This window comes from Sceloporus undulatus, chromosome 4 (assembly GCF_019175285.1).
Source record: "Sceloporus undulatus isolate JIND9_A2432 ecotype Alabama chromosome 4, SceUnd_v1.1, whole genome shotgun sequence".
In the NCBI taxonomy this organism is placed as follows: Eukaryota; Metazoa; Chordata; class Lepidosauria; order Squamata; family Phrynosomatidae; genus Sceloporus; species Sceloporus undulatus.
Window position 1 is genome coordinate 168,659,139 of NC_056525.1, and position 18,509 is coordinate 168,677,647.

General features: G+C 41.8%; 1 protein-coding gene across 1 annotated transcript in view; it reads right to left on the reverse strand.

The window, feature by feature from the left end:
* RIOK1 (RIO kinase 1) overlaps positions 1-18,509 on the reverse strand; it is a 31,544-nt gene that overhangs the window by 1,963 nt on the left and 11,072 nt on the right. The window contains exons 6-17 of the mRNA XM_042464657.1: positions 18,146-18,188; positions 16,037-16,129; positions 12,695-12,807; positions 12,495-12,575; positions 12,158-12,244; positions 11,203-11,340; positions 10,789-10,892; positions 7,369-7,475; positions 6,115-6,180; positions 5,276-5,395; positions 4,349-4,402; positions 2,607-2,753 (exon numbers count right to left, since the gene is read on the reverse strand). Coding sequence (XP_042320591.1) covers positions 2,607-2,753; positions 4,349-4,402; positions 5,276-5,395; positions 6,115-6,180; positions 7,369-7,475; positions 10,789-10,892; positions 11,203-11,340; positions 12,158-12,244; positions 12,495-12,575; positions 12,695-12,807; positions 16,037-16,129; positions 18,146-18,188 — 1,153 coding nt within the window. The remainder of the gene's footprint in view (positions 1-2,606; positions 2,754-4,348; positions 4,403-5,275; positions 5,396-6,114; positions 6,181-7,368; positions 7,476-10,788; positions 10,893-11,202; positions 11,341-12,157; positions 12,245-12,494; positions 12,576-12,694; positions 12,808-16,036; positions 16,130-18,145; positions 18,189-18,509) is intronic.

Genomic DNA, 18,509 nt, shown 5'->3' on the forward strand with positions numbered 1-18,509 from the left:
TGCAATCCAACTTCAATCGATCTTGGATGAAACGGATTATCTAGACCCATTTCAAACCGGCTTTCGGGCGGGTTACAGGGTTGAGACTGCTATGGTCGCCTTGGTCGATGATCTCCGTCTGGGCATGGACAGGGGAAGCGTGTCCCTGTTAGTGCTCTTGGACATCTCAGCGGCTTTCGATACCATAGACCATGGTATCCTTCTGGGGCGCCTGGCGGAGGTGGGAATCGGGGGCACTGCGCTCCAGTGGTTCCGTTACTACCTCTCCGGGAGGTCCCAGATGGTGCAGCTGGGAGACGTGCGCTCCAATGAGAGGGCCCTTACATCTGGGGTCCCTCAAGGAGCCATTTTGTCTCTCATGCTTTTTAACATCTACATGAAACCGCTGGGAGAGATCATCCGGAGACATGGGGCGCGGTGTTATCAGTACGCTGATGACACCCAAATAGTTTTCTCTATGTCTCCGACTGATGCAGTGACCGGGATTGGCGTCTCTCCTCTCGTGGCCTGTCTGGAGTCGGTAATGGGCTGGATGAGGGACAACAGACTAAGCCTGAATCCAGAAAAGACGGAAGTACTCGTAATAGGTTCTCCCGGTCTGGGGTTGGCGGTGGTTCCACCTGTCCTGAACGGAATCACGCTTTCCGTAAAGGACTCTGTACGCAGCTTGGGGGTGCTCCTGGACTCGTCGCTCCACCTTACATCTCAGGTGGATGCGACGGTCAGGAGCACCTGTTATCAGCTTCGGCTGATACGCCAGGTGCGTCCCTACCTTGACTGGGGAGACCTTGAAACTGTTGTACACGCCCTGGTAACCTCTCGTTTGGATTTCTGCAACGCGCTCTACATGGGGCAACCCTTGTACCATACCCGGAAGCTGCAACTTGTGCAGAATATGGCAGCCCGTCTGGTCACTGGCACTGCCAGGGCCAGTCATATAACACCAGTCCTTAAAGACTTACATTGGCTGCCTATTCGCTTCCGGGCGCAATACAAGGTGTTGGTAATTACCTATAAAGCCCTAAATGGCTTGGGCCCAGGGTACCTGGAGGACCGCCTCTCTCCGTACAATCCGCCCCGCGCACTTCGATCTTCAGGGCAGCTATTGTTAAAAGTTCCAGAGGTGAAATATAATTCCACTTCTAGGAGGGCTTTCTCCATCTTAGCTCCCAACCTCTGGAACGCGCTGCCCTTTGAGCTCCGCTCAGCCACTTCCCTAGCTCAATTCAGGAAGGGGCTAAAAACCCATCTATTCGAACAAGCGTACCCCTGACCAGTAATTCTCCCCCCCCCCCCTCAGCATTGCTTGCCGGCATGATAATTTTATTATTTTTATTGAATTGTTTTTACTGTATTTTATATGGCTTTGTCTATCTGTACTGTTATTCATTGCTGTTCACCGCCCTGGTTTTCAGAAGGGCGGTATACAAATAAAATTTTATTATATTATTATTATAGTCATTCACAGTTTTTCAACTGTCAGGGGGGTACTGCACCCCTAAACCCAGTGAATGTGGAAGGCTGGCAAGTAAACCCAGTAGCATCCAGAAATTTTACTCTACAGTCCTCATAATCCCTCATCACTGTGGCTGGAGCCTACAGGAATTGTAAGGCAAAGCATCCAGTGTTGCCTATCCCTATTTTAGAGAGCAAGAAGAAATAACGAGTCCCTCCTTCAAGAGCACATGTATTATTTTTATTTATCAGGACACTCCTGCTTACCGTTTTTCAATCGTGCATGTATGATTGCACCCCCCCATCATAAAATGAACTAGTGGGTCAGCTACATGAGTTGCAAGTTGCAAGTTGCAATGTTAGTCTCAGTTTAGCCACTATCTCACTGGGCATCCTTAGCCAAACGCCTACTCTTGAAACAGGGATTAAAGGAGAAGGGTCAAGGCACAACTTGTGCAAAAATGTTATGCCATTATGAGCCTCAAAATTCTATTGCTTATATAAATGACATCTGTTGTGCAAATAACTTGCATCTTGGTGTTTGGCGTTCACTCAATGCAGCTGTATCAAGTTTCAACCCGCTATGATAAAAATTGCTGTAGGTACAGCAAGTTTTAAATGCTGTCCAGCAAGTTGGTGAAGTCTGAGGCAGTCACCTTTTAAATCTAATTTTCAGAAATTTCTGTGAAAAGTTTAAGGAACAACAACAACAAACTACAGATACAAATAATTCAGGCTTTTTTCTTCTGACCAAGACTTGGACTGTGGAGCCCAACAACTTGAACAGAATCACACGCCTTAAACTTAATTCTATATCAATTATTTTAGGCATAAGACCTACTGAACCCTGTGAGCCTAGATAACTCCATCCTGCCCATCTGACTTTGGCCCTGGAAGACCAAGGAAAAATGTGGATACACAGAAGGCAAGCTGCAAATACAATGTGTGACACTGCAAAACAGCCTTACAAGAAGCATGTCTGATAAAGCCTTAGCTTCCAGTGTCCGGGCTTTGTGAACAAACATAATATAGTCTTAACTCTGGTCTTAGGGTCTTTCCCAACATCATCCTGAGATATCAGGGATTCAACCTGGGATCTTCTTCATGAGAAGCATATGCTCTGTCAACTGAGGTAAACTGACCCCACTAACCTTTTTATCCACATCAGGTTCAGCAAGTTGATCTTTAGGATGCATGGATGCTTCCTGTTCTTTGCAATCAGTTTCGGAGTTGTCAGAACTGTCATTATAATCAGAATCATATTCTGCCTCATCTTTCTTTTCAAGAAGAGCAGGCACCTAGGACAGACCATGGAAAGTTGTTGTTCCACATCCAAGTCACCAAAGGTAGAAACCTTCATGAGAAAAAATAAACCCTAACTTGTCCATACTGTATCTCTAGGGCAGAGGTGAGGAATGTGTGGCCTTCGAGATGTTGTTAGGCTGCAACTTGCATCATTCTTCACCTTTGGGTTATGCTGGGCAGGGCTGGTAGTATTTGCAGTCCAAGAGTATTTGGAGAACATCATCACCATCCCAGGGAATCTCTCCCTTTGCTCCCACTTTAATTGTTTTTATACTTCCTGCATGAGTCAGCCTATGTAGTTCACCTTCCTCTTTTCAACACCTGTTTATACATCTGGAAAGCTATCTTTTATCTATCATTTTAGTTCTCTAATTTTTTAACCTTTTAAAACCTATTTTTTTTTAACCTTTAAAGGTACAAGGACCATCAACTGATGGTTTTGATATCTGACTGGACCAGCAGCCAACCAAACACCACAGCCATTGTTACACCCTCATCACATGCGAGGTTTGCGGGGCATGTAGGCGCTCAGTCCCCAGGCAACCCCCTAGCATGTGATGAGGGCGTCACGTAAGGCTGGTATGTACTGGGCCATGGTTGGATGAGTGGTAAAAAAAAACTGAGAGAGAAAAAAAGTGGGTATAAGAATCTGAAAGGGTAATATAATGAGGCAGAAGAAATGTCTTCTTGAATTCTTAGAGGAAAGATGAAGCAATTTAAAAGAAAAATAACAGAACACTTTTATAATAGAAAAGAGTCAGTTATGATTAATGTCTAGAGCAAGGATAGGCAAAGTGCAGTCCATGAATTGCATGTGGTCCTTTCAGGGGCCCAGGACCACCTCAAAACATACCTCCATGCTCCCTAGAGGGTGTTTGGAAGGGGAAAATAATATATATATATATGTATTTATTTGGTGGGGGAACATGTAGTGGGAGTTGCAGCCCTTAAAGACCTCATGGGAGGCTAATATGGCCCAACAGTCTTCTACTGTAGCTGACTTGAAAACTCATATCAAACCATGGTGGTAAGGCACCAGTGTGATTTCTGTATTGATAAACTTGAAATGGGCTTGTAAACCACAGGTGGTGCCAGCTATGGTTTGGTGCCATGCACAATCTGACAAATCCTGCCAAGGGCCACTCATCCTACCTCCAAAGACTGCTACACCAATGAATGGATAGATTTATGAAATCACAGGCCAAATGAAGTGGAAAAGGCAGGCAAACTAGTAGCTATAAACCATTATTTGCTTGATGGATATATGGAAACTCAACTCAGAGATGCAAATAAACAAACAATCTAGATTTACAAAGATATGAAATGCAAATACAACTTCATTAGAGGCTCCAGACCAAGTGATTTTACAAAATCACTAACTATGATTTAATACCAATTCTAGACAGGTGCTATTTCTCAGCATGAATCTATGTGTGTTTGCCCTGCCCATGGCAACAAGTCCCAAACATGTGGACAGTGTGAGGGTAGGAACTGCCCACTCTCTCTGCACTTCAACTTCCATGGCTTAGATAGTGTCCCAAAGGGCTAATATTATTGAAAAATCAGTCCCAGAGATACACCATTATACCTTCTGGACGCCAGATAAATCCTTCTTTAACCCTGTCACCGTCTGGTAGAGAATCTGTGGGAGGAAAAATAAGTTATATACCAGTTTTCATTGTTTTAAAGTGCTCCATAATTTGCATTACTGCAGTAATCCTCATTATGAAGTACAATCACTCCTACTAACTTGCAGGAGATCCATTCTGGACGCCCCCCCCCCCCGCCCAGTTAGGAGACTCATAGATAATCAAGCCCCACTGAAATGAATAGGGCATGTTCCTGCACGCAAGCATAGGGCGCACATTCACCTCAATGATGGGTCACCCCTCCGCTGATCGTCAAGTCTGCTGATTTCAACTGGACCAGTTCAATGTACCATTTTAACACTTTTGTTTGCTATCATATTTGTAATCAGTGGATTCAGAATACTGCTTGGCAAATTTCTAGTCAGTGGAGGAAGAGACTGCAAGCGCATTTTTCAGCACCATCCACCTCCCAATTTGCTGTTCTGAAGCAGCATAAGAGATAATGTGGGGGGAAAGAGAAGTTGGGAAAGATTCCTTCCACATACTATTCTGTCCTGGGGAGTCTCAGGTGGATCCCAATGCCTTCCAGGAACAAGATGAGCCCTTGTGTTCATCAAATTGCACATCTGGATCAAACTAAGTGAGTGTGAAGTATTGGTTGGTATTAAAACCCACAAGTGAATGTCAATGAGTCTAACGCTGTGTCTGGTAGTACCTGTTGGCTTATAGTGACTCCAAGAACTTCATAGGGCTCTTTTAGCCAAGGAGTATTCAAAGGTGGTTTGCTATTGCTTTCGTCTAAAATATAGCCCACAGCACCCGTTATTCCTAGTACCCTTCTAAGTACTAAACAGACCTGGCCCTGCATAGCTTCCATGATCAGAGAGGATCTGATGCTTTCTGGGTATTTAGGCTAGTCTACGTACATTATCTTGCTGCACATTTAAAGCTGTGTCTTCTTCTTTCAACTTCATCATTATGTCCACATCCCTCTCGTAGTTCTTCACTTCATTCAGAGTTCTAGGGATATATGCTTTCTTGAATACCTAACAAGGCAAAATAATCATTTCATCAGTTCCACAACACTGAAGTTGTTAAGTCTTACAGTCCATGATTTTCAGACACTAGGAAAACAGAACTGAAGAGATCATGATTTCTAATATTATGTCTAGTTTGGTCTTCCTACATATGCTTAAGCAGACCAATGTAATATGTGTATCAAAACTCCTAGATTAAGCCAGTAGCAACTGATATAATCACATCATCACATATTAGTGACTGGCTTATCTGTGATCACCTTGTTAATATATTACGTGTTCCATGTGAGTGTGTATTTGGAGCACACTGGAAACTATTCAGATACAGAAGGAATATTTTGTAAAACAGCCCAAATCTTTTTAAAGAAAGCCAGTTTATTTCCCTATGTTTGCAAGAGCTTAAAAATCAACACTGTGTCATGATCTGAAAGCATAATTTTCTTGGAGTTAAAAATCCTATACAAAAATGTTCACTGTGTCCTAAAGACCCCTTTCAGTCTATTTCTAAAATACAAAATTAAGCACTGATGGATTAAACAGTGATTATTGGAAGAATGCCGGGGGGGGGGGGGGGGGGACGGACCCAATAATAACATCTGAATTACTTTGTGTTTACAGAATGTATAAAGATTTGACAATAAAAACACAAAATCTTTACTGAGGAATATTTTCAGGTTCTTTCAAAGGAGATGGATAGAGGAGGCAGAGAAATAAATCCACTGACTTACCTCTTCATCCACATTATCTTGATTGGACCTTTCTTCCTCTGTTCTACCTGATGATATTTCCATTGCCTGTAGGACATTAATGCAAGAAGTTAACAGTCCCTATCAGAATAGAACAAATAGTACAATATTCTTTCCTGTATGTTTTTCTTATAATGAGTCATTTATGCTCCAGAAATGATCTAAAGGCTACTTGCTGAGATCTCTAACTGGCCTCAGAAACAAATCCTTCTCTTCAAGTCCCCCACATTCCTCCCCAAGTTTCTAATTGGCAACAAAAACTGGCTGCTCAAAAAAGAGCAAGTATTCCTGGAAAATTAGGCCCTAAACAGATGGACATTTTAAGCCAACTTTCACATGGCTTGGGGGCATGGCCTTTAGATGATGCACTCCCCCAACCCACTCCAAAGCTGTGCCCAGGCTGGCTAAGGCAGCCCAAACTCAGACCAGGAAGGAGCGGATCTTTTCTGCTCCTTGCCACAGTCCACTTGGGACCACCACAGGGGTTGGATTGTGGCTGCATGTGTATGGCTGCCATGGCACATCACAAACGGCACCATCGCAGCCCCAATCTGCCCTTTTTGGGCAGTCTGTTTCACCCCTTACTGCAGCAAGAATAGCAAAGTTGCAGATTGGGTGGCCCACATACCACATTGTAGTGTACAATTTGGAAACACTAATTTGGTCCTTGATGGTGCTAGTAGGTGCCTTGAATCAAGTGAGTGCAAAAAGAAATCCTGCAAATGAGCAGCTATTCACATATAGGAACATTTTGGAAGTATTCCAATTGCATGGAGCCCATATCTGAGTGCAATCACTTGCACGCAGCAGTTTCTTTGCAGATGGTTCTATTCAATGCATGCATGTATGCTGGAGTTCTATTCAATGCATGCATGTATGCTGCTGAAGATCTGAAAGTGAGACAATGTAAACAGCAATATAAGCAACGTGGCTCTGCCCTAATTTACAATGGAAATGGGACTGTCCTACATGTAAGTAATGCATGAACTTGGCTTATGTTTAAATGAAAACAGACTCCAAAACTGAATGCCCACATGATTCTGGTGTGTGTGTGTGTGTGTGTGTATGTGAGAGAGTGTGTCATATTGGGTGTTTAAAGAACCATGCTGAAAGTCTTGTTAAGACCTGGGTCATGTTTTACAGGATGCTTTCATTTACAAAAAAGGGCTGAGAGTAATACAAACCCACACTTCCATTACTAATTCTTTTTCCATAGACAATATCCCCAAATTTCACCTTTTCAAGGTAAGCATCCATGTTCTCATTGGTAATAGATGGATCTGTAACAAACTCAAAGAGCTCTCTCACTGTCATTACAGCGACATTGTATTTCCGGAAAAAATCTGCCAGAAAAGACAAAACAAATGGACATATTGATATTAAGACCATTTATTACCACTGCTATAAACCCTGGTGGAAACAAATACACCTATGGCTTCTGAATTCCTATAAAAACAGCTAAAAGATCTGAAAACTCTTTTGAGGAAGTTACCATGAGTTTTTCTGAATATTTCAATCACATGATAATGAAAACCTCACTTGAAACCTCCCAAAAATCATCCCATTTTACTATTCTTTAATTTCAAACTCTATATTTTACATCTGAACAGTTTTGTGAGGTAGCTAAACCACACGCATAAAGGAGGATGCTGGAGCTGAGGCACCAAATGTTGTAAGCATCTCTTATCAAAGGGCCGGTACAGACCGGCCCTTTGTGATGCCCTCGTCACATGCTAGGGTTGCCTTGGGACAGCGCTTCCACACGCCCCTCAACCCTAGCACGTGATGAGGGGGTCACACGGGTGTCGCCATTGTTACGCAAGTGCCACGCGGCATCTGCACAGTGCCGCACGGGGCTTGCGCAATGAGTGCGCCAATGGCACATTGTGGTGCACTTATTACACCACAGGAAAGCCGTGAGGTTTGGCGGCTGCGGCTTCCCTGCGGAGGGAAAACAGGTGCCGGCAGGCCGCCCTTTTTGGGTAGTATATACCGTGCCAAAACAAGGTAAAATAGGGGAGAAGTACCTGAAATCTCAAGTTCCCTGACAGCATTTCTCCCCTCAAGGTGCTGATATTACAGGTTGAGTCTTCCTTATCTGAAATTCTGGAATACTCCAAAATCTGAAATGTTTTTCTTCGGTTGCTGAGATAGTGGCACCTTTTCTTTCTGATGGTTCAGTGTACACAAATTAGTATTGTATAAAATTACCTTCAGGTGTATATGAAACATAAATGAATTTTATGTTTAGATTTGGATCCCATCTCCAAGGTTTGTGTTTAGACTTGGGTCTCAAGATATCTCATTATGTACATATGCAAATATAGGTATTCCAAAATCAAAAAAAAAAAAAAAAAAAAAAAAAAAAAAAAAATCAAAATCCGAAACACTTCTATTCCCAGGCATTTTGGATAAGGGATAGCCAACCTGTATTACTGTTATTACGTCTTCATCAGGATGTATACCCTCACAAAGCAGATTGCAAGCATATACAACAAAATATAACACCATTTTAGTTCATTAAAACAACAGAAGCTATCAACATTTTAAGAAACTTTTAAAATAGCATCAGTATTTGCTAAAACATAAGTCCCAAATGGAGACCAGGAACACTTTCATACTACACAATTATACCACTATGATTCCACTGTAATGGCCTAAGGTTCTATCCTAATGGAATCCTGGGATTTGCAGTTTCAGAGGCATATTCAGAATTGTCGGCCACAGACCTATAGTGCCTCACCAAAACGTTAGGATACCATAGGATGCAGCCATGGCTGTTAAGGTGGAATAATTGTGCTGTAACTGTGTAAAAGGACCCCAGAATAAAAAAATCTTTAAGAACCTCCTGAAAACCAGTGGGGACAACATATGCATTTGCTTGAGATGGTATTCCAATAGTGCAGGGTCACCACAGGAAAAAAAAATTGTCACTAGTATTAAGGCCTCAGATCCTGATCTCTCAATGCTTAGGGAGATTCATATGACAGGAGATTTTAGTTCAGTTTTCCACATCTCAATTTACCATTAATACACACTGGCTGAACTAAACCCTGGGATGGTATCTAAATTTAGTATTAAAAAACTCAGTTGAGCTGCATTTAGGGTTTCATTGGCGGGATCCAGACCAGCGCTTTGCGCCAGCCTGGATACATGCTAGGGTTACCTCGGAGTGTTCTTTACAGATGCTCCCTAACCCTAGCACGTAACTGGGGCATCATAAAGGCAGTGCCCTGTGTACACGGGGCCGCGTCGCCTCTAAACGGCTTGGTGCAGGCGTGATATCCTCTCAACGCTGCAGGGCACACGGGGCGCCCTTTCAGCATCACGGGAAGGAGCTCCGAAATGGAGCTCCTTTTCGCCCCATGCATTGCTGGCACAGACTTTAAACAGCTGCACCAGCGATGCGGAAAAGAAAGGGGCCAAGCGGCCCCTTTCTCTCTTTCCCCACAGCAGTTAGGACACCCCTTTCCAGGCCGCGGGGAAGTGGAGTTTTGCCACTTTCCCGAGGCCTGGAGAAGTGGCGGATTAGGGCCTCCGGGCTGCCGCTGTGGCTGCTCAGGTCCCGATCCGTCGGGAAAAGGGGCAGGTGCAGGCCGCCCCAAATGGGCGGTCTGTATCCTGCCACTGAGCTAGAACCAACCTACAGAACTTCCATGAAATTAGACTTGAGACAAGACTCCTGTAATGGGTTATATTCGCAAACATTACACAGAGTTTCTCTTTATGTCTAAATCTGGTGACACTGGTGTGGCCAGTGCTGTCAATAGATTGGGACGTGGGATTTTAGCAATGGAGCTAATTTTGGAAGGGTATTGGGATTCCTTGGTGCCAAGGGCAGAGTGGGTGAGGTGGATGTCAGGAATAAGCTGCACAATACAGTAACTTTACTATTATCATCATTCATTTTTATAGGACCATCACTTTACATGGTGCTTTACAAGAAAAATAACAATAAAAATCACTTCTCTGACTTTAGGCTTACAATCTAAAGACACAACACACAAAGAAAGAGGATGGCAATGGGGCAGGTGATTGCATTGGGCAGATACTGCCTCTTCTCTCTCTCTCTCTCTGTGGCCAGGGCAGTGGCAGCTGGGATGGAGAAAGAGCACTGCATCTGGTTTGGGGCTTGAGCATGGTAGAACTGTGCCTACTTCTTCTCTCCCTCAGACCTGTAAAGCTCAATTTAATTATATGTCGAGTATTTCAGAAGAAGGAAGAGGCAAAACCACCTCTGAATATTCTTTGCCTAAGAAAATTCTTTGAAATTATGGGTCTGCTATAAGTCAATAGGCAATGTGAAGGGGTGTGTGTGTGCGCGCACACACACACATTCAGAACAAATGTCTTTTAACGCAGTGATCTCTGGTCATAGAATGGACAGGAAAATCGTATAGGTTGGATGGGGCAACATGAGGCCCATGGACCATTTCCTATCTTTTCTGTACTTCTTCCTGCAATTTCTTTTTAAACATGTGAGTACATCATGACCCATTCAAATAGCATGCCAGAAAGTATTATGACCAGATTCATGCAAGCAGATCTGTCATCTTACAGGACAAGAATAAATCGTGCATTGCTGCCAATCAATTCCCTTGGTCACACCACCTTTGGCCTCAGGGCTACTTAAGGGTAAAATTATCTGCTACTCACCATTGACATTAGTACAATCTTTTCGCAGGAATTCTAAAGCATGTGGATGATCGTGTTCAACAGACTGGGATACATCTATGATATATACTTCTCCACTATGATATCTGGAAAAGGCCAAATTGTTCTGTCATTATTATAGCTATTATACCTATACGTAGCATTTCACTTTGTAGCATAAATCAAGTTCTTAATTGCTTTGGGAAGATAACCCTACATCAAAAAAACATATAAACAAATGACACCACAAAATCTTGCAAATTCAAAAGCTATGAAACCAGAGAGATCATTTGAACGGCAGAGTTGTATAACAGAACTTTTAAACATTTTAAAACATTTGTACCATAGAACTTTTAAATTTTAAAACATTTTTTTAAAAATTAACATTATATAAGTCAACCATCAAGGAAGACATACAGCATATTGAATTCACTGAGATCCGCGTGAACAAGCTTGGCATCCTGATACATTCTTCTCATATACTGGATAACTTGCAGATACAACTCCCGAGCTTTTGACTCTGATAACTGGGCATTTTTCAACAAAGGAGCAGGCCTTTAATCAAGAGGAAAAAACAAAACAAAAACCCAAAAAATCACAGGTTAAAACAATTGCATGAAGCAGCAGCTATTTTCAGTATCATAACACACTCTAGTTCCATATGGAGGTTAGGAATATGCTGAAAGGAACCTCTGCTTAATATAAGACTTGGCTACATCAGACAACCCAATGGATCAAGCCAAAAATTAAATAGTCCACATGTTTTCAGGCTTGGGGCTCACTAGCTGTGCAAATGGCAAAACCCTTAAGGAAACGTGTTTTAACTTGCAAGAAAGCCACACTTATTTTAGTGAGTTGCAACCCAAGAAAGCAATGGTGTGAGGCAATTCAAGGAAATCAAATATGCTAAATTGCTGGAGAACAGTCTTGTGTTGCAATCTAGACAAAAATCCAACAAGAGAAAAAATTATCAATGGACTCTAGCCAAGACCATTCAAGCCATTCATGTTTGGTGATGGTGATTCAGCCACAATGATCTCTTCTCTGTCCTTGGCACTGACAATATAACAAGTCCACTCATTACACTAGTAAGCCAGTATTAGACCATCCAAGATTCTTAAAAAATAGGGATTGTCTATCCCCCTACCCACTGCTCCCACCTTCATTCCAAGTAACAACATGCCATCAGATATAATCCTTTTTTAGGATTACTGCAGGGGTAGAAAATGTGTCCCTTCTGATACTAATGGACTACAACTCTCGTCATATCTCAGCAATGGTTGTACTGGTTAGGGCTGATGGCAATCCCAATACCAGGCATATATTAATAAAATAAAATGAAGCTTTTTCACACAAAGCTGAGAATACTTACATGTCATTTTTGCCAATAAAGCCCATAAGAAGAACATGACTTCTTAGCATAATGGGTTCTGGGCATGGGATTTGTGCTGTGTGCAACCTAAAAGGACAATACTCAAAGTTTTATTCTCAAGCTTGAGATTGTTATAACATGCATATATGCATCAACCGGCCTTCTATATAAAGGAATCTGAAGTACTGCTCCGAAAGTAGCAAAGATTTTTGCTTCTTCAGTCTGACAATATTTGTTTAACAACAAACATAGTAAATAATTGCCAGTATTCTCAACACCATAAGGACCCAAATGAATGAGACAAAGCATGGTCTAAGATGGAAGGGGGGAAAATCACCTTGTTAAATTCCTCATTTCTTTCTCTGCCCATGTCTTGACCATTTTTCTTGGGTTTCCTTTACAGTATCCATGGCGAAATCTTGAAAGCACAACATGGAAATGCAGTTTAAAACAAAGAATGAAAATTATTTTTGTGAAAAACATAAGAGGTTGTACAAGTGTATCATTATAGAAAGAAAGAAAAAATTTCAGGCTCACCTGAACTCTCCACTCACATATTTATCCCTGTCTTTAAACATCAAAATAGATGTTTTATAAATCTTTATGGCTCTGTTCTCTCCATTTGCAGTGCTGGCATGATATACATTAGCCTAGCAAATTCCAAATGAGAAAAAATGATATATTAAGATATTACACACTGATTGTTTAAAATGAAAATTAGAGCAGCATTTCTAAAAACAATCAATTTACATAGGCCTATGCACTCTGCCAATTTCAGTAGGCCCTCTGTATTGTCTGGGTTTCACTTCTGGGGCTCCTGCAGATGTTGAAAACTGTGACGATCACACCCCATACTATTCAATGGCAGCAATGTGAACATGCACACTTCAGTGTGCGCACTTTCATTGAATAATATGAGCCATGGTGATCCATGGGCAGATTTGCAGATCAGAAGCCTGCCAATAGGGAGGGCCCACTGCGTACTCTACCATGCCCAGAAGAGCTGGATAAACTTACTATTTTCCTTTCTGCCTTAGCTGCAAAAACAGGGATGTTGTTAAGCAATGGGCAGGCCAAGATACATGACTGTAACAGTGCATAATTGTACAGTCACATTTTGAGATGTGCAACCCCAAACACTTGAGGCATGAACAGAGGTAGGAGGAACAGTTGCACAGTTCTCCATCACGGCTGGAAACAGGCAGAGAGCAAGCTGCATGTGGGGACTTCAGAAACCCACCTTGCTATGGGACGAGGGGACAGAATAATTCAAGGAGAACGGCTACTCCAAAATTGGCAATTCTCCCCAAAAACAAAGTGAAGAGTCTAGTTTTAGTGAGTATGGAAACTCTTCCAGAATTTTTATCCTCCAAACCTCCAGTTTTTTTTTTTTGGGGGGGGGAGATCCTTAAATTTTTTGGAAGGGCTACAGCCTGTAGTAGGCTCCACATGGGCAAAACTGACTCCAGATCCACCAAAGTTGCCCACCACTATTCTGTATGAAAAATTAAAACCCTTAAAAAAACTATGCTGATCATAAAAGCTGAAAACTATTCAAAACAGATGCCTTTGCCTGCATCTTTATCATTTTCTGGAAAGGTTATAAGCTAAAGTATAAGCTTATAATTTAATTTTTTGAACTAATGCTGCATCTAGTAAACTCAGTAAAAACTAGACTGGCTGCCACACAGAGTTTTTAAAATATCTGTTGACAGTCAACTGGGAAACCTGCTACCCAAAGATAATTTTTTTAAAAAAGCTTAGAAAGTACAGTGCGCCCTTCCCTTACACGGGGATCCATTCCGGACACACACACCCTGTGCGTAAGGGAAAAAACACAGATGCTCGAGCCCCATTAGAAGTAATGGGGCTTGTGCACACGGTGCGGGGCACAAGCCATGGACACACGCCCCATTACTTCTTCTGGGGTGCAAGAGGAGTTTTTCCAGTGTGCCGTGTAGAGTTTTCATTATGTTGTCCTGCATATCCATGACAGAGAGGTTCAACAGATGGGTGGCAAAAGGCCACCGCTTTTAGCCCCAGATCGTTGCCACAGCAACTACATGCCGCGGCAACAATCCACTTCCTCTCAGGAGCAAAAACAAAAACAAAAACAAAACTGGTGTAAGCAGCTTCCTGGAAGCGGTGTCATAGTGGCATTCACGTGCCACGATGACACCCTTCTGGCCAGTGGTGTTTGGGTGCTGTGCCACCCATGCATCATAATGGCATGTCTCGTATGGACGGGCACACACCATAATGGGGCAAGTGAGGCGGAACTAGGGCTCGGAGCATGTAAATGCACTACCCTAATTCAACCCTAGTCTGCAGTCAGGCTGGTACAAAGTGCCTGTCTGTACTGCCCCTAACTGGCTTTTGTATTTCAGACAGCAGAAAGAAAAATAATTAATTTAACATTTATATTTATGATGCCATCTTAAATGTATACTGTATATACTCATGTATAAGTCTAGAAACATTAGTCAAACAATTGACCAAAAAGACCTGAGTTCACTTTTCTACAGGTCAATGTATGTACTATACATTAACCCTTATTTAAAAAGGAACCATTCTTTGGTGAAAGTCAAGAGTGTAATCTCTTCTGGAAACACTGACACTGCTCTGCTCTCTAATCTATCCAACCTTTAGTGGGAGCATAGCAGTTATGCATGCTGGAATTTTGCAAATTCTTTGGCATTGTTTTCCTGTGCTTCATCCATGTCACATACTCCTACGTTTTACCCTCAACTTATGCATGGGTCATATCAAAATACATAATTCTGGCCCCAAAACCTGTCTTTGAGTTATACATGAGGTCAGTCTTATAGTTGAGTATATAAGTTATGTTCAAGTATTATTCTAAAGAAATTTTTAAAGATTATTTATAGCAGCTTTAATTGATTGATTGATGGATGGATTGATTAAACACATCTGATTTGGATTGAAAATTAGTTTTTGCTTTTAAATGGGGCATGTATGTATCACGCTAAGCACTTTCTTCAAAGAAACAGTGAGCTAGTTTGCATATTAACCACTTTGTTAAACTACTTTGAGCTTCAGCAAGTCCTGTTCTCACACTATTCCATCCTGCTGTGAATGTGCATGGAGATACTGGGAGCTTTTGCTTCCATATGATTAACCACAGTTTACTGTGTCATTTGAACCCAACAAATTACAGAGTTAATCTTAACTATGGTTTGCTGACACAAATTTATGATTTTTAAAAAAGCAATCTCCATTCTAATTACCAGTTTAAGTTCAGGTGACATGCCAAACTGTGATTGATCCAACATGCAAGTTTAACCATTTCCTCAAGACGTAAGAAAGGTGTGTGTGAAAGTGAAAGGTTTGCTGTGGCTAATTCTTGTAACATTAAGTCATGGTTTACTCTTGTGCACAAACTGTCTCACTAACTGTATGTGTGAAAAAAGGAATGTTTCCTCTTTCTGGAAATTTGTAAAGGTTGAGTTTTCCTCACCCAAAATTCCCCAAAATCCAAAATTGTCTACGTAAGTGGCTGAAATAGTGACACCTTTACTTTCTGATGATTCAATGTACACAAATTTATTTAAAATGTTGCATAAAATTACTTTCAGGCTATATGCATAAGTTGAAACATAAATGAATTTTATATTTAGACTAGGGTCCCATCTCCAGGTTATCTCATTGTGTACATATACGCAAATAAAAAATCCAAAACACTTCTGGCCTCAAGCATTTCGGATAAGAGAGACTTGACTTGTATATGTACCTGTATGAAAAACAAAGCAATTTCTCTAGAACATCTATTGATTATTTAATTCAGAGTGTCTTTTTAGTTTATAAATAATTTAGTTTCACTAAAATAATTGTTGCAATGGTATCTGTAATGAAACTAACCTCTTTCCCGGTGCTGATGCAACCATTGATTTCTGCTATGACACCTCGAGTTAGCATCTTGAACAAGATCATTCGTGTTCTTGGGTCCAGAACCTTAGAAAAGACAGAACACATCCCAACAAATAATTTTTTATATAGGGATGCTAGAAAAGTCAATCCCAAGTTTGGAATTTTATTCCAAACAAACTGTATTCTGGAATGTCCATTCCATTCCATTGACTGAGTTATCCTTGTGTAGGGAGGGGGACAAAAGGATGAAGCATAGTCCCAGTCTCCACTGCCAAGTGGAAAAGCTTTCCCCTGTAGCTTTTAGGACCCCTGAAGGTTTGTATGAGGAGATACAGTTCCCATCCTTGCCCTACATAGTAATTTGAACAAGATTTCACTGAACTCTGCCCTGAACCTCTGTATAAGAAGGAAAAATGTAATACACTGAGGCTGATAACTGTTAATAGCATACATAGACACAAGTCCACCTTATGCCTGCATACATCTCTTCTTGTTTGATGTGGAGGCTGGTATTTCCTTCTTCCCTCACACTGACTAAATTTCCACTGGACCTGGTGTAGAGTCACTGCAGTTCCCAGTCATTCTGTGTCTGGTGGAGCAAAAAGCATCTGAATGTCACCATAGACAGAAGAGAAATGTTTCCATCATCTGCTGAGACCTCTGGAGGATCCCAGAAGGCCTCAGTGAAAGATGCAGTCACTTTACACTTGGCTACAGAGACACAGCCAGATGTTTCTCCAAGCCCCCATTGCTCTCACCAGGCATGAATGGACATTTGGAGGGCTGAAACAATTCCACAGAAGGAATAGGGGCAGGTGAGTGGCCAGCTGTAATTCTACACATGGAATTACTATGCTACAATGGATACAGGTTTGTGGCCTTAAGTGCATTACAGGTTTTAACAAAGTGAAAGCCACATTGTCAAGTGCATGAAGCAGCATAAGAATGATTACTCTTGCAAAACAATTCCACTTACAAATGTCTCTCTGCATTTCTTGTTCACAGTGCAGATCAGTGTATGCTTCTGTCTATAACCATGTGCAAGAAATGCACGCACAGAGTGCCAGAATATGTTTGTTACTCTTTAAAGATCCAAACATTATGTAAATAAAAGCCAAGGAACAAACATGGTTCTTTTTTAAGGCAGAATATTTAAACGAAGCATATTTGGATGACAAGAAAGGCAGTATTCCATATAAATTTAGCACTCAGAAGTGGGAGGCTAATTTTGCAGCTCTTGACTACTCCAGATTCCCCAGTTCACCCTTTTTCTGACCACCCACTCCCCAAAAAACGTGAATTGCCTCTCCAAGTAATCTCCAGAGGAAAAAGAAGTGCCCCCTTAAATCAGCTGCACAATCACATCAACTTTAAAAAAAATATATATCCTTTTTCACAACCAGAATTGGGCTTTATGTCACTTCCAGTTTTGCAGGAGCATGCTGGAAGACCCTGTGAGACAAAATAGGCTCCAGGTAGGCAGAAGTGAACCACTTCAGAAGCCTGCCTATTCCATGGCCCGGTATACACTGGCAGGCCATGACATCCTGGCGGCAATAGTAGGGCTCAGGACTGCGCACCAACCACATGGGCCTGAGCCCTACTATGTGTGGGTGGCGGAGTAATGGCGGCGTCCACATGGGTGCCGCCATCTTTACGTAACTGACACATAGCATCTGCATATTGCAGCACGCCTGTTACGTACTCCTGACGTAACCAGGGCGCCAGGAAAAGAACCTGGAAAACCCAGGTTCTTTTAACTCAGGAGGGATGTCGCGCAGTCTAGTGGCTGCGGCATCCCTCCAGAGTTAAAATGGGCACCTGCAGACTGCCGTTTTCAGGCGATCTGTACTGAGCCTAGGTAAACACTATGAGAAGGATCACTTTGGCAAAATTCCTCATTTTACTGGTAGTCATGATGCAGCTTTCTCCTCTTCCTCATTAGCCTTTCACACCTTGCTAAAACCAGCTCTGGTGTGCCAGCAAAATTCCACAGCTTAGACTTGTCCTTCATTAGTATTGTTTTTAAACAATGAAACCTCTTAATTCTGGTAAAAACGAGAATTTTTGATCTTAACTTTAATAATGTGCATGACTTACTTGTTCTACTGTCGCTCTGTCCGCTTTATCTTTCACCCGATACCTAGTGGAAATAAAACAATTCTACAATAACATAATGAATCAGATGGGGGTGGGGTGAACATTATTAATATACCAAAACGTATTCAGGAAAAGTTGACAATGCCACTAGTACCTAGGCCAGTCTATAAAAGGCCTAAGTCTAACAGTGCTAAGAGAAAGAACTGCATTCTTAATGTTGCAGACCTCTTAAAAGAGGGGTGGAAATTGTGTGGCCTTCCAAATTATTATTAAGCTTTATTTATATAGCGCTGTAAATTTACACAGCGCTGTACATACAATCAATTAAAATAGATAAAATAAACCTGCTTATGGCGTACATTCT